This window comes from Branchiostoma belcheri, unplaced genomic scaffold, assembly GCF_001625305.1.
Source record: "Branchiostoma belcheri isolate BF01 breed outbred unplaced genomic scaffold, Haploidv18h27 scaffold21, whole genome shotgun sequence".
Lineage (NCBI taxonomy): Eukaryota > Metazoa > Chordata > Leptocardii > Amphioxiformes > Branchiostomatidae > Branchiostoma > Branchiostoma belcheri.
This window is the reverse complement of record NW_017803602.1, coordinates 1-17,152: the sequence shown is the minus strand read 5'-3', so window position 1 is coordinate 17,152 and position 17,152 is coordinate 1. Positions and strand designations below refer to the sequence as shown.

At 39.9% G+C, this 17,152-nt stretch overlaps 1 protein-coding gene across 1 annotated transcript; it reads right to left on the bottom strand.

Moving 5' to 3' along the window:
• Window position 1: 1 nt before the first annotated feature.
• On the bottom strand, window positions 2–17,100 carry LOC109469600 (CUB and sushi domain-containing protein 3-like; the record flags this gene model as incomplete). The annotated part of the gene is made up of 29 exons (XM_019768141.1): window positions 2–1,125; window positions 3,263–3,356; window positions 3,726–3,855; window positions 4,190–4,271; window positions 4,540–4,646; window positions 4,761–4,988; window positions 5,267–5,449; window positions 5,683–5,868; window positions 6,153–6,329; window positions 6,532–6,714; window positions 7,132–7,305; window positions 8,138–8,314; window positions 8,889–9,074; window positions 9,981–10,160; window positions 10,589–10,765; window positions 10,983–11,156; window positions 11,555–11,728; window positions 11,914–12,096; window positions 12,441–12,620; window positions 12,952–13,131; window positions 13,401–13,531; window positions 13,731–13,785; window positions 13,978–14,124; window positions 14,378–14,566; window positions 14,840–15,028; window positions 15,564–15,706; window positions 15,998–16,175; window positions 16,429–16,614; window positions 16,891–17,100. Coding segments are annotated over 29 exons (4,613 nt in total), but the record flags the coding sequence as incomplete, so codon positions are not given.
• Between the last annotated feature and the right edge of the window lie 52 nt (window positions 17,101–17,152).

The following is a 17,152-nucleotide window of genomic DNA, read 5'->3' as shown; positions in this document are numbered from 1 at the left end:
CTCGTGCATCATCATTTTATTGTCCATTGCAATTTGTACTTTTGTGATATGCTACAGGCATGTTTCCTTGATACAGATATATTTTACACTATATCTGTATTTCTATCTGTATAGCCGGTATAACTACCCTCCAGCGTAACACACCAGCTTTGAAGGCACGCGGCGTGATAGCAGCTAACTATATTACAATGAGCGACCTGTACTTGGTGGCAGCAAGTTCCATTCTACGATATTTCTATGGAAAAATGAGTTTTGAACACCTCAGTGTCTATTCCTTAACAACAAACATGGGCTGTGAAAGTATGAAGGAAGATTTGAGTGAGGCTATGAAGTAGCAAATAATCAAAGCCCAGATTTGTATGTATGTATAAATGTATGATGAAAGTAGCATTTATAAATCAATAAGTGAAAAAAAACTACAGAAGAAGTCTCTCCATTTCTAAAGCAAAAGAGAAGATTTTGGGTTTTGCATGCAAACTGACTTATATTCTTGGCAGATGAAGGTAATAAAGCTACAACTAAAGCCTGAACAACACACAATGGCAAGAACCATGCCTTGCATTGATTTTTTTAAAGCAAACAAAAGTACTTATGATCTGATAAAATATACAACATTAGCAATCAGTTCATCGTTTTTAATGACCTAGGTAAAAAGCTTGCTAAGTACGCCCTGTATTATTTCTTTCAGAGGTTATTCCTTTGATAATGCAACAATCAACAGTTGTTTACACTTTTCTACAATATTACTTAATCTCATTTCAAAGAGCAGCATACTTAGTGTCAAAAATTTGTACATTCCTTAATTTCTATAACATCTCCCCCACACACACATTTAAGTCAAAATGTAGTAGAGTTAAACATTATCACCTATGTTTCTTGAATGATTTTGCTGTAGAAACAGTGGAAAATTTTCCCCAGCTATATAATAAAAGTGAAGACTGACATATTTTAATATATGAACATTAAACATCCATAGCCAATCTTGTAGGATGAAAAAGAGAATAAAGTGAAACATCCATCAGATACACCTTTAACTGTAATCCATCACAGGTTGACTAGACTAGGGTCCACACATAGCAACTTCTTCATTCTTGATTAGTCCTGTCCTGCCACATTCACTGACACCTGAAACAAACACAATGTTCAAAATGTCAGGTGTAAATTCTTGAACCTCTGCTTTTTAAAACTTGTGGTCATGCTGCATACATCCCTTGGCATGCTTGCAAACATGTCAATAACTGACTGGTGGCATGCTTTTATGGGTATAGATGTATACCAAGATATAATGTAGTCAGGACTCCTCACAATCTGAGACATGCATGCCAGAGAAGTCTTTTTCATGCAGGAAAAAAGCAGGAGCATTAGGATGTAATACCTGTCCATGCTAACATGTTGGCAGAATGTACTGTGCCTGTGCAAAACACTTAATGTATTGTGCATGGCACTTTGGCAGAACATCTCATTTAAGGTCATATTCGTGTATTTGAGGATGACATCCTGTTTTTTTTTAAACCAAATTTAACGTCATTTTTCCCCAGCCGGGGGTTAGACGTGCTTGCACCAGGTACAAGTCTTTTTTGAAGCAAGATTTTTACGGCTGGATGCTCTTCCTAACGCCAACCCAAACCCTAGTAGGGCCCAGGAACCCTCTAACTGAGGGGGGAAATGCGTGTTGAGTGCCTTTCCCAAGGGCACAACATCTGGGTGCATGTCCGGACATGTCTGGGTCCAACCCTGGGGATTGAACCTGGGTCTTGCGGTTGACAGTCGGATGCTCTATCCACTACACCACACAGACGCCACTGTCTATAGTTTTCAAATGTTGTGTCAGAAAAGATTTTGTCTGCAACAGCCAAAATTCTGATACAATGTTGACCATACGTCCAACAAAACTCTGGATTTTGCACAGGTGCAGTACGTTCTGCTGGTGTACTGTCCATGCTGTAACTCACTGTGGACAGGAAAGCTCTGCACACCTTGGTCATCCACAAATGTTTCTACAGGAGTATCTAGTACAAATGTATGACCCTGAGACAATGGAATAATGATGTGTACTCATTGAATATAAATATTGCCACCTGAAATTTCAATCTAAATCCAGTTATTAGTAATGACTAGTGTTGCATACCTAAACCCACATTTAGGTTCAGGTCCGGATTCAAGTCCAAAGGTTTAGGTTCAGTTCCTGACTTGTAAGTCCGGACCTAAACCCATGACATATACAAAATTGCATGTTGGCAACCTTGCAATGTTGTCTGGGTGAAACTTTGGCCACATAACATGGAGGCCGGTACTTGACGATGCCCGATGGCAATGTTTTCTTCATTTTGCAGCAAAGATTTTGCAATTTACGGAGGGTTTTAGGTGGTTTGGAAAGAAAAGGGGTATGTGAAATGGTCTTTTATGGTAATAAGTCCGGACTCGGTTCTTAACTTTTAGGTTTTTTTGGACTTGAACCTAAACATTCTTACAAGTCCGGATCCAAGTCCAGTGAACCGGTATGCAGCACTAGTAATGACCCATGGTAATGTACAGGGGGCCAAGGATTGAATGTCTGGGTAAAAGATTGACATAAGGCCACACCAATTTAATATGTTGGTTCTCGGATTCACCTCTTCGTTTTTTTCTGATTTGCAAAAAAAAAATATATGATTCTGTTTCTGAATCAACTGAAAAATGCTCATATTTTGCCCCCAACAGTTGAGGAAAGTCCTTTTCTTCCTAGTTGTTACAGTTTTCCCATCTATCATTGCAGTGGATTGATTAAAAGTTCAAAATTCAATGTTTAAATTTTAACCCAGCCTTTTGTGTTGACTTCATGGCTCGTTTCGTAGCATTTAAGCCTATAATAGGATGCCTAGACCTGTTTTTATTTTTATTTTTTTTCGCCCTGTCGCTTCATATTTTTTCTGAAAAAATCCGAGAACCAACAAATTAAATTGGTGTGGCCTAAAGGCAGGTTAAGTAATCTATACTACCATATGTTGTACATTAGTGTCATTGGGATTGCTTCAAATTAAACTGAGTGTAGAATATAACTGAAATTCAAGTGATATTCAACTATCCAGCAACAAAATGTCTAATTTAAAAGGGGCTGAGAACTATCTAACCAAATGAAGTTTCTTACTGCTGAAGCTCTTGCACTGAGCAAATATGAGATCACACTCAAATTATAACAACTCTTCAATGTATTACCAAAAGTAGAAATGCTACTACAAAGTTAGCTCATCTTTTAATTGCTACAAAAAAAATCACAACTTACCCCTTCAGCTGTGTTGTAACATGGATTTTCAAATGAAGCATCATCGTCTCCCTCCCCATAACGGCTGAAGAAGCTGAACCTCTGGCCAGTACGCCTGGGTCAATTATAGAATGTGGAATATTGATACAGATTTGTTTAGTTATCTTTTGGTCTGAGTTATGTAAGCGGTCCCCCTACATACTAGGTGAATGAGTAGCCTAAATTGGTAAGAGCACAGCCACTGATGCAGGCCAGAAAATTATTTTTATGTACAACCAGACTAAGCCAGGCTTGATGTATTTCTTAGGTGGAATGAACCAGAATGCCGTCTGGTAAAGGCCCTTTATACGTCGATGAAGGTTACACATCCAGATAGAACATGTAAACATGTAAATGTAATGTAACACAAAGTAAATGAAGCAACCGGATATCCAGTTTATTTTGGTATTACATTACTTAATGTACATGTAGGAGGGAAACTCACTTGAGGTGCCAGGCATAAACTCCCAGGGCAAGTACAGCCAGACAGAGGATGGGCACCAACACAGCAGCAGCTATGGAACCTCCACTCAGACCCTTACCTGACTGGGGCTTTGAATTGGGAATCTCTGAACCTGGCATGGGAAAAGCATTAAAACATTCGTGGAATTAAATGATAGTACAGTTAAGTCCAACTTAATCCTGAGGACTTAGCTCCATTTACAGAACTTTACAGATTAAAACAAAGATGTGTGTTGATGTAACATTTTCTTCCTATAACTCATTGCCATTCACAATGCTCTAACCTGATTTTATTGGCTGACTTTTTGTACTTTTTGCACAGGCACAAAAAGCTAAGTTAATAATAGAAACTATTCCTCAACCACATGTATGTGTACAGATATGGCAGCTGTGTCAACAGTATTCGATAGATATTTCAGTAATTGCAAATAATGAAAGATGACAAACTTGAGATTTGGAGATCAAAGCTCCCAAAGTCAGTTGCCAGGATATCTCCACTGTACATTAAGCCTCCTGCAATGTAGTACAACTGGAGTAAAGAAATAAAGCATTTAAAGACAATTTTACAAGAGATTTTCTAGGCAAAACTTTAGATGTAGAACTTGAATCAAGGTCTACAAGACTTAGTCTTGATGTACTAATAATATGTCTATTATATGTCATTATCATCCTCGCCACATTTCAGTGCCTGGCACTGAGGCAGAACCTCAATGTCTTACACATTCTCAAGCTAGTATATTAACATGTACCAATCCCCACATATTTGTAACCAACTATGTAACTAAATTATAACTTACATATCCATCAAATGTTACTCTGGTAAGTCCCATGAAGTTACTTGGATCAGCCAGTGTGAGGTCTGAACCAAGAAGGGTCAGAGCGTTCTCTGCTGGCTTGTAGGTTCCTGGTAACAACAACAGAGTAAGTAAAAATACTAAATCCAAATTCATTCTTCACAACAGCTATCAACACTAAATTCTCCCAAATATGACAAAACTACTTGGAAGGTTTAAGTCACCTAAAAGAGTGAAGGAGGAAGAGCCATCATCAAAGTCTCCGATAATGGTAAAGGAGCTCTGCAGCACAGCTGTGATGGTGAGCGTACAGGGGTGCTTCCTGCCTTTGTATTCATAAAAACCAGTCCAGATCTGCTCCTCTACAAAGGCTTGCACAGGCACAGTGGGCTTGGGTTCAGGCGTGGTTGGATAGAGGACAGTAGGTGGCTTCTCACTAGGCTTACTTCCCACTAAAAATAAAAAAAAATTAAGCTAAAATAAAATTTTGTATTTTGACATTAAATCTATTCATTTGACAAAACATACACCAGTTCTCACTCCTATGTATGTATTTTGTACCATGTATGTGTAATGACATGTTTATAGATTTGTCAGGACTTTAAATGATGATGTAAACTTTATTTTTATCTGATCCTTACCTCTTCCGTCATGAAAAGTGGCCTGCAGGCCAATTTGAGCTTTTCATGAATAAACAAACTTAAGGTTCAAGCACAACACATGAACATACCTTCACAGACAATAGGTTTCCCACTCCACTGTCCGTTGTCCTGACAGACCCTGATCGTGTCTCCGCTGGTCTGTGTATATCCACGCTGACAGGTGAAGATAGTTGTGTACCCCTGACCTTGCAGGTCGCTCACTGAAACAATGTTTGCATGGTCTGGAGCCTCCAGCTCCACGCAGTTGTGGGCTGTGTGGTGGTGAAGGGGAGAGAAGTTCACTCATTTACACTTCATGAGCAGTTCCTTAAATAAATGACGTTCATTCAATACAGATTTTAAAACACTGTCAAATAGCATTATGGATGATTCCAAGTAATTGTGGTGTTACAGTAATTATGCTCACTTTCTGTAATTATGCTCACATACTAATACTGAACAAATCTGCACTACTATTTGGCTTCCAAAAGCTTCAGGTACTCACGGACGCAGGTTGGTGGCTGGCCATTCCAGCTCAGCGTGGCTGGGTCACAGATCAGACTGGTGGGGCCCAGGATGTGGTAGCCGTCCTGGCAGTGGAAACGGACGATAGCTCCAGGGAGGAAGCTGGTGGCGTTTCGGCTGCCATGATCTGGTGATCCGGGGTCACGGCAGGACTGCTGAGTGGCAGCTGTGGAAAGGTGGGAAATGGCAAGATGTTTGTTTCTTAAACCACATTGACATTTGTTACTAAAGAGATGACTTTCCGAATAACAAGTGGCCGAACAACAGTTATAAGTCAACTGAAAGTGGTAATTCTTTGATTGGACTAAACAAATGGTGTCATTCTGTGTGCTAAATGATTATCTTACAACCTAGCGAGTAGTTCCTGCAGATATGTTAGGCGTTCAAGATAAACATGCATTCAAATAACGTAGTGCTTTGAACTTAGGGTTTCTGAAAACTTGCACTGACTTTGACAGACAGGTAAAGAGGATGGACTCCATCTTCCGTCAGCCATGCACTGCTGCTGATTGGTTCCAATCAGGATGTACCCTTCGTCACAAGTGAAGGTCACTCTGCTTCCGAAGGTGAAGCGGCTCCCCTGTCGTTGGCCATTAGCCGGGACACCAGGGTCGCCACAAGATACAGCTGAAATTCAAACCTATGTTTTCAAGTTCAAAGAAATAAGGCCATTTGTATGGCATTGTGTCAAAACTTAATATTGAAACTACTGTTCTTATAAATGGCCCCTTGTCTAAATACACATTAAAAAAACAGTGATAACACTGATGCCACCAGAAAATAGTTACATGTAGGTAGAACGTGCGTATATACATTGTAGGTTACTTACGGACACATTGCGTTGTCCCCAGCAGGTTGCTTCCCCAATATCCATTAGCTCTACATGTAAGTACGTTAGGACCAATCAGCCTGTATCCTGTGGAACAGTTGTATGAGACACTGCTGCCAAACGTGTAGCTATTGCCTTCCACAGTGCTGTATGGGACAGGTGGTGGGGCTCCACAGTTAACAACTGGAACAACAATCAACATGGTCAATGACATGAGTCAGTTATGATATTGGCTTGCATGAATAGTTGCTTCCTTCTGAGTACAATATACTTGCAAGTCTTTGAAGACCTAAAAAAGTTACTTATCAAAATTAAAGATCCTTCTTTGAAGGGCCATTACTACCTTGAACACCCAATATCAAAACACTATCCAGCCCAGCTAGATATCAGGCTATGGGGTGTAGGAAGAAAGACAAAAAAGAGAAAGACAGAGTACTAAGAAGGAAAATGTCTTTCTTTGACATATCATCATATATCATCATATTCAGCTGCATACATCATCATATTCAGCTGCATGAACACTTGCAATTGACTGATATATAGCTTTAAAATCTAAATATTTTATGATAACTGGAAAAGAGTTTGCCATCAATGACCTACCCTGACAAGCAGGCAGACTGTTGCTCCACTGTCCATTGGCCTGGCAGGTGCGGTTAGCCTGACCAATCAGACTGTGTCCAGTGATACAGGTGTAGGTGACAAAGTGCCCGTATGTGAACTCACTGCCTGTGATCACACCATTGGCAGGAATACCAGGATCTCCACAGTTTACAACTAGAGAGGAACAATAGATTGCAAGACTTGAAGACACTAAGTTCTTCTGCAATATACATACACTCAATCAAGATGTGGATTGATAAGTACATGATTGTATGACTCCTAATCTTGTTCAGACTGGGGGTGTCAAGGTGGTCTTCTGGTCAGAATCATTTACTCAGAATCTGAAGGATCGTGGTTTTAATCCCAGGCAGGCCCCATTGTTGTGTTCCTATTAGAGGAAAGGCACTTTATACCAGGGGACGAGTGCAGGATCTTACAAAGTAACCTTTTACAAACGAAGCCTTTCAACCATACTAGATAACATTGTCTATGAGTTCAGAATCACAGTTTTGTGACTTTCCTGAGTCATTAGGCCGGACCAATTTACTTTGTTGGTTTTTGGATTTTTTCATGAAAAATATGAAGTAACGGCGAAAAAAAAAATCAGGTCTAGGCATCCTATTATATTTACATGACTTTGTATAGCTCCAAATGCTATAGCAAAAACTGTGAAGTCAACATAAAAGGCTATGTTAATATTTAAACAATGAATTTTAAACTTTTCACCTAACCACTGCATTTAATAAATAGAAAAACTGTAAGAACTAGGAAGAACTAGGAAGAAAAGGACCTAACCGTTGGGGGCCAAAAAGGGGCATTTTTGAGAACCAGAATCTTTTTTTGTTTTGTTTTGTTTTGTTTTGCAATTCAGAAAAAAAAGGAAGAGGAAAATCTGAGAACCAACAATTTAAATTGGTGTGCCCTTATATTGTACAATGTCATGACTTTGTTTATCCAAAAATGTCTCAATTTTCATAGGCTCTCCTTGTGTTCATTAAGTACTGACCCATGCATATGGGGGAGCCATCTGGTTTCCACTCTCCTGTTGCTGTGCAGTACTTGGATGGGGTGCCAGTCAACATGTAGCCAGGGTTACAGCTAAACAGGACAGTACTACTGTAGGTGAACCCTGTGGAGTTGTAGTTCCCATTGGAAGGGCGACCTGGGTCACCGCAGCTCTGGACTGTGGAAAACAACAACAGTGTTGAAAACAACAGTGATTGGATACTCAGTCTCATTGTACAAACTTTAGAATCTTGAGCATGGAACCAGACTTGTTTGCATGAGGTATTAAAGAGCCATCTACATTAAGAGCATTGCAACCAGCCCTTTAAGACGGGGTGCTTTCTGCAACCTACATGTCACGTGTGTCATTTACATAACGTGATGTCACAGAAGAGGTGGATTACTCATTCCTTGACAAAGACTGGAGTCGTACAGTCAAAATCCAATTTCTTGTGTTGGAAATTACAGTTCAAACGTGCTTTACAATAGCATTGAAAAAGTGTATAAAGAAATGTTGAATTGTTTCATGGGCCTAAAGTTAACATCTGTACAACTATTTGTGCACGCTAGGATATGTGTAAGAGACTTGTCTGACTGAAGTTAAAATTCTAAACTCAGTCAGACAGCATTCAAATCTATCAACTGTATTCAATACACATGTATATGCTTGAATATTCCATTTTGTGAGAATCAGTATTTTCTTTAAAAGAATTTTCCTTAAGGATTCTTTTATGATGAAGTGAAGTGCTTACTTATACAGTCAGGTCTGGTGCTGCTCCAAGCTCCACCAGACTGGCATGTGAGAGACTGGCTGCCCTGTAGGTTGTATCCTGTGTCACAGCTGAATGTGATCTGGTCATTGGGGTTGTATGTGCTCTTCTTGGGCACAAATCGCCCATGGGGTGGGTCCCCAATATCACCACAAGTGGTTGTAGACCCTAGAGCAAAATTACAGTCAAGAGTTTTATTTAATGTTACATGTACATACTAGATAGGAAGGTAATACAAAACCTTGGGCACTGTTTTCATAATTTTCATAATTCCACATTAATCCCAATTCAAGAATCTGGTCATAAAATTGCATTGAACAAATTGCAATCAATAATAAATAATAAAGGTATTGATATAAATGTAAACGACAAAGGAATGCATCACAAATGGAATTTGGCAATGGCATGCATTCAATCCATGTCTAAATGTTCCCATATAATCATGTACTGAAAAGTGATAAAGAAAGTACCTGTAACGTTATCCTCTAACAGATAACATGGTGAGAGAAAATTTATAAGAAATTAGATTGTGGAAATGTCATATCCCTAATATCCCTAAACAACAATGGACCTCACTTCAGTACCAAGGAGAGCACCAGCTTGTATTCATGGCATCTTAAACACGTTGACAAACCATTTTTCTAGTTTGCATCAGAAAATATTTTTTGACCCAACATTTGAAAACTCAAGACGGACTGTCATCCACGAATACCACCCTAAATGAGACATTGTGCCAAGGTGCTATACACAGTACATGTACATGTACATGAAGTGTTTTGTGCTGGTGCAGTACATTTTGCAAACATGCTGGAGAACACAGGTTGTACGCCTGGCATCCTGCACTATCTGCTGCTGTCATAGATCAATAGAAAAACAAAAACTGTTTACATATTAATTCTAATAGTGTAAAACCTGAATTGCTGGATAACAATATTTCCATCTATTTCCAAAGGTTTGGATCTTTAACTAGAAATGTCAATGACATGATCCCTAGAAAATGATTAATCATTTACTCCTATATCAAAGTTATGATAACTTGATAAGTCTTGATAAAGTCTTGATAAGAAGATTTACCAGAGCAGTGGAGAGCTGAGCCACTCCATGTTCCATCTGCCTGGCATGTACGACTCGTGTCACCACTAACGATAGTGTGTCCTGATGTGCAGATGTATGTGACAGTCGACCCAAATGTTGTAGTTGTGTCTCCTCCCTTGTTAGTATTGGGTGATGTGCCAGGGTCCCCACAGTCAACAACTGGGAAATGAATCAATGTTGATGTTAAAATAAGTACACTGAATGGATTTTAGAAAAAGTAAACTCCTGTTTTAGCTCACTGAATACTTCCACTGGTTATGACAGATAAGACAGATGCTATGTTTACATGATCATTCATTGCACCAGGAAAATACCCCTAGCTCCTTTCGACAAGCACAATGAACAGTGGAGAACGGCTTAATATCCAGTCATAAGGACTGTGACCCTTTACACTAGCATGCATGTCGGGTGAGCAACAACAGTCAGGATTCAAACTCCCAACCTCATGGTGCAGGGGCAGGGTCACTAACCAATGGATTAGGTAATAAGAAAGCACAGACAACTTCTTCTTACAAGAGCTGACTACTTCTTTCTCAAAGTATCAATTCATGACTTTAAGATGTCCATAATAAGAACATGAAACTTACTGCGACATTCTGGCTTGGTGCCATCCCACTGGCCATTAGTCTGACAACGTATGGAGGAAGAGCCATAGATGAAGTATCCATTGTCACAGAAGTACTCTATAGTCACACCGTAGGTCGTTCCAGCTTGAGCCACACTGTGACCATGTTCTATTGTTCCTGGGTCACCACAGTCAACAGCTAAAATGTAGAGGGCAAGATACATGTAGATTAGTTTCAGTATTGATGATTTGATGATCAGTGAAATGAACCAGATCAAGGCATGACGTCTCATATAGGAGGCAGCCATTGGAATATTCAACATATCATTTCTCTACCAACCAATTTGTTGATGAACATACATGAACTTAAAAGTAACATATAATTTTCCAAAGGCTGAAGTCAATACTCTTCTTACCTGTACAGGTTGGGATAGGGTTGCTCCATAATCCATTCTGCTCACATCGTATGATAGGTGCCCCCTGTAGGATGTACCCATCATTGCAGGTAAAGTTAAGGATATTGCCGTAGTTGAAGCTATCACCATCCCTGTCACCGTAGTATGGAACACCTGGATCCCCACATGTTATTGCTGGAATGTAAAGTAACATAAATGGTCATTAGTGGCTTCCTTGTAGTCAACATCACTGTTAAAGCATCACAGCTAATGTTACATATTAGAAACCTCTAGATTTCAACAAACCAGGGTTATTCTATCCAATAATTGTTGAAAAGTACAAATTAAAGAATTCTAATCAATCTGCTAATTAATCTTCTCTCCTGCTCAGAATCTTCTCTCCTGCTCAGAAATTACCAGTGCTGCATTAGAACATTTCATTCATCATTTGTTTTATTCGATGGTATTATGGTTATATGTAGTGGCAGAAATTCTGTTTGCCAAATCACAAAATTGTTATGTTCAGAATTTGCATGGTGAATGCATTAATGCCAGAGCGAACCCTTACATTACATAATATGTAGAGAACTTACGGATGCAGACAGGCATTTCGCCATTCCATTCACGGTTTGATTGACAGGTGAGGTAGGAGCTGCCAACCAGTCTGAAGCCCTCGTTACAGCTGTAAATCACTGTGGATCCGTAGGTGAAGCTGTTGCCTTGACGATTTCCATTCGTGGGAATTCCTGGATCTCTACATCCCTCCGCTGTGGATTTAAAAGAAATTTGCAGATTTATGATGATCATATCTTTATAAAGAAGCTTGTTATCACATGTTAACACTGATCTAGAAATCAATGATTTTTCTTTTGAAGATCTGAGTCAGACATACAAATGTATTTTGCCATTCCAGAGCTGTGCTTGTGTAGAACAGCAAAACTAGGGAACTTACCTACACACTGCACATCAGTACCACTCCATGTGCCATCGGCTTGGCACTGGCGCTGTTGTGACCCCTGTATGTTGTATCCAGCATTGCAAGTGTACTGTATGACAGAGTTGTAAGTAGCATTTGCCCCAGCAACATATCTGTATCCACCATTGGGGGGGATTGGCAGCTGGGCACATCTGTTAACTGTGGGAAACAATTAAAGGCATGCATACGTCACATTCCACATGTAATATTAGGGATAACAGAGGCACAAAATGTACAGAACTATTCACGGTTATAGTTTTGGAACAGACAGATTTTACAGCTCAGTTTTTTCAAGAATTTAGGTTACCTGTTTGACTTCTTTATAAAACAATCAGCTAGTTTGCAAGGTACACAGTTGAAGATGGAATATATGAGAGCATTACATGACCAATCAAAATCACTGACTAGAGGTTACCCTTATTTGTAAGACAGAATAACTGTTTTCAGCTGCAGTAGAATTAGAAGACTCAGACTCCACATTTGTCATAGACTGACTCACAAACCTTCACAGGTGGGAGGGGGGTTGTCCCAGGTCTGGTCTGCCAAACATGTCAGCACATGTAAGCCAACAGGATGGTAGCCTGCAGCACACCCATAGTCAACTCTGTCCCCATAATTGTATGTAGACTGGGACGGTGTCATTGTGCTGTGGGCAACAGAGGCTGGGCGTGGACATGTGCTGACTGGAAAATACAAGACAAATTATTATAAATCATATATAATCTATGAGAATTGAATACAAATTCTGCATGCATGTAAATAACAGTACTGAGTGTGTAACAACATCTGATTCAATTAGTTCAAAATCTTATAACATTTTCAATGTATGCAAACAAGATGTGGTAAATACATTCTAATGTTACCAACTGTCTCTATCTTTCCATCTACTAGTATTTACATTTTTTTTTCTTTTCTGGATTTCTTTTTTAATGATTTCAGGAAACTTTCTGATCATGGCTCATTCCCTAACATTACTTCCATATAACCTGAATCATCCCTCCCAATAGTCCTTACTTTGACAGGCTGGTGGGTTGTTGCTGCTCCACCCATTGGCACCACAGGTGATCTGCATGACAGCAGAGGCTGGCAGACGATATCCCAGGTTGCACTTGTAAGTCACAGTAGAGCCAATGGTAAAGTCATTCCCATCAATGATTCCATTGGCAGGGGCTCGGGGCATGCCACAGGAGGTGGCTGTTTGGTAACAAAAGTTGCCTTTAGTTAAATTTTTGTAAGAGAGGAAGCAATTAATGTTTAGCATAGCAGTGGTAATCTAAATGACATCAAGCTCATATTAAGTCAAAATTCTGTAGTATGTACCAAATCATTAAAACTGGACACCTTCAGCCTAGAATTCTTTTTTTCTTAAAAAAGTACTTTCAATACCTCTATGAAATGCAATTTCAGAATCAACAATTCTTGTAGGGTTATTCATCAGTGCGAAATCCCTGCTAAGTACTCACCTTGGCAGATAGGTGCAGGGCTGGTCCACTCATATGCATAGTTTCCCATCAGCTGACAAGTGGCGGTGGCTTGTCCCACCAGGGTATACCCAGCATTACAACTGAATGTCACTCTGTCATTGGGGTTAAAACTGAAAGACAAAAAAACAAAAATGTTCATAGCAACCCAATTAACAACACTGTATTCATCCCTTTCTTGAAATTTTTTCTATCACAGATAGATATTTTTTTCTATCAGCAGTCAACCTACATGCATGTTCCAAATATCCTTAATTCAATTACAAGATTGTTGTTTATTGTTTCTTTAAGAGCATTTCATATGACACGCACCTGTTTCCTTGTCTGTTGCCATTGTCTGGTATTCCTGGGTCATTGCAACAGGATGCTGGAAACCAAAACATTTGATTTATTGCTTTCAAAATGTTTGTCACTAAATGTTTGACACTAAAAGCAAAATAGAATGAAAAGTCCAAACATGCTGTATTATTACTGTGTGATATTATTGTACTGTGTTCACTCACACTGTGCACTCTCTATGAAAGGACTGAAATACCAATGATAAAAACAGCATACTAACATCGGTAGATAAGTACAAAGCCTGAATCTGTAATGGAAGAATCGCTGGTCCATTTGAGGAAGATGACTGCCCCTGGACTGGTGTAGTTGGCTACAGGATTGGGGCGTCCAGTGTAGGTCACAGCTGCAGTGCCTGCATCAGTCGTTCCTTCAGGAATAAAATTAAATACATGTATGTCACAAGATGGAAACATACACATGTTAGGTATCTGAACATGTGCTGCTTTTGTTTATAGTAATCTACATATTATAGCAGATTACAAATCAGTGCCATAAGTGACTGTTACTGCCTATAAGAGAACCAACAATGCATCTCACTTGACTAAAAACTGTTCATCATACAGCAATACAATCAAGACAGAACAGACTGAAGCAAATAAAAGTTTTAACTGATACACTACCATCAAATACTTCAAGTTTGTCATATCTGGCCTCTGACTGGAAAGACTCAAAAAATAAAGTGACAGGGTGTCCATTACACCCATGCAGTGTCCAGCCACAGATGGTATTGATGGGGTAGTTATTAGGGTAGCCTGGACTCAGGATCACACCGCTGCCATCTGAACGGTCGTCATTAGTTGTGCACAACACTGGAAATCATAAAAAATAAATAAAGGCAATTTTTTTAAACATTTGTAAGTCAGTTGTCAATGAGTGTTATGCAAAATTATGAGAACACAATACATGCATATGCAGGTTGTGGAACTGTGAAGCAAAACAACAACAAAATCTGCCACCCATACCAACAGCTCACATCTTTGATGGTCACCTTTGTTCATAAAGTTATAAACATTTGATGCTTTCTTTGTGAAGGAGATAATCTTCCTGTATATGTACCATAATATACTGGTTCAGACACACACCTGTACATGTTGGTGGGCTGTTGTCCCAGGCTGTGATGTTACCACCCCTGCAGGTCAGGGTGGAAGCCCCCGTAATGGTGAACCCACGGTTGCACACATATCTCACCACATCCCCGATAGCACTGCCATCTCCTATCCGCACAGAGTTTGGTACATCTGGTAGTGTCGGGCAGCTCCGGGAAGCAACACCTGATCATGACAGAGGAGAAATCAAAGATGATTGAAGTGGAATCTTCTGATGATCTGCTATGGTTGGACACTTCAATCATGGGCTCAAAAAACACCTGCAGATGCAGGTTAGTGCAGGTAAAATTGGGACTGTGCAGGTATTTCTGATTTCAAACCTGCATCTTACCTGCACTCGGCCATGACAAAACCAGCCCCAGATACTAGGGGGACATACATGTACACCAGTAGTGGTCAAAAACAGCATTGCATTGCAAGTTCTTCAAAGTTGCATATTCCAAGACAGCAGGGAACTTTTAAAAGTAAAATTTTAAAAATGGACCTATACTGTACCAGAAAATTTTTTTTCGAAACATTTCAATTCTTAATGAATTGAAACTTCAAGGCAAAGAAAGTCAAACTTGACTGGTGGAGGTGATCTTAAATGATGCCTGCATCAGTGCAACTACATTGTATGCAGAAAAAAGTATTTCAAGCACTGCCTACATACACTCTGGAGTCTACATTGTAAGTACATAAAAACCGTATCTTCATGTACCTGTGTAGCGCATCATGAACTTGCCGTCAACTGAGTAGTCCGAGGTGAGCTGTACCAGCACATTATTGGAGGGAATGTAGGTGTCATTTGCTTGAACACCAGTCAGCTGGACTGTGACAGGTAAGGATGTAGTAAGGCCCTCTCTGAAAACAAGAACACAGACAATTTAATATGCCATTCCTATACTTCAGTTACTTATTCAAAAGCTAAGAGATACATTTGAAGACAGCTTTTAAAAGTTAGCCTCTTCACATTGTCAAATGATACAAAGCTGTTTGAAGTTGTGCTTGCATGGGGCTCTGAATGCTCCTTTTTTAGGTTCCAAAGAGTCTGGATCAAGGAAGCATTCATTTAACATTCCCTTGAATTTTCTAAATAAGGGGTGAGGTTCATTTTAAGACAAAGCTACAATCTGCCTGATAAGTATTACTGACCTGAAGGTGAGATAGTCATACCCATCCTCCACATCAAACAGGTCAAAGCTGAACTGTACAGCCATGCCCTGTGGCAGCATGATCAGCCAGCGACAGTCCCGCTGGTTACCATATGACCCAGGGTAGCCTGGGCTCAGGATGGTGCCCGAAAGGGCTGTGTAGTTGGCACCACATGGAGCTGCAGTGGAAACATGATGGTACACAGTCACTCAATATAACACACTTTCAAGTGTGGAGGATATGGAGGAAATTAACCTACCTTGCAGATATAAAAGAATTTGTGACATTAGCTTTGTGATAAGTTTGTATGATAGCCTACTGAAGATTTCCCTATAACTGAAAAAACAATGCATGCAGCTGTTCTGGTATATTTTCCAGAAGGAGTCTTGACTGACAACAGGTAAATTACTCATAAGCGTTTCTCTACCTACCGTCACAAGTGGGGAAAGGGTTACTCCATGTCAGGGTGTCCTGCTGACAGGTAAGAACAGGCGGGCCACTCACGATGAAACCCTCATCACACTCATACCGAATCACCGAGCCTGTCGCATAGCTGGTCCCAATAATGTGACCATTTTGCAGCGCCGGTGGTGTGACACAGTCTCGTGCAAGAAATGCTGAAAGGAATAGCGTAACACAACTTCTTGTACAATCTAGCAGTAATGGCAGCCTGGCTTCCAAATTTATTGTCTCACTTTCAGTTTCTTCAGATAACTGTAACTGTTCTTGAACATAATGTTACCATTATCCTATGATAAAAGCACAATATGGCTAGTATGCATTATCCTTATTGTTATTTGTGGTTTACCCTGTATCTTATGTGATTTTATGTATGATAATACCTATTGTGATGATGGGCCATGGTGGGATCAAACTAAGTCAAAGCTCAGTACCTTCATACTGAAGTGCAAACCCATCATCCTTCACTGAACTGTCAGTTGTCAATGTAATGACGACTTCATTGGACTGTGAATACAGCACAGGAGGAAGTGTCTGTCCAGTGAACCTGCCCAGTAGAGGGGAGTTGGTGGTGGGACCATCGTACAGGGACACGTAGTCATAGTCCTGCTCCAGACTGAAGTTCTGGAACCTCAACTCAATTCCTACAGAGAGTGATAAAGACTTATTACAGTCAAGGGCCAAATTCTTTTATAC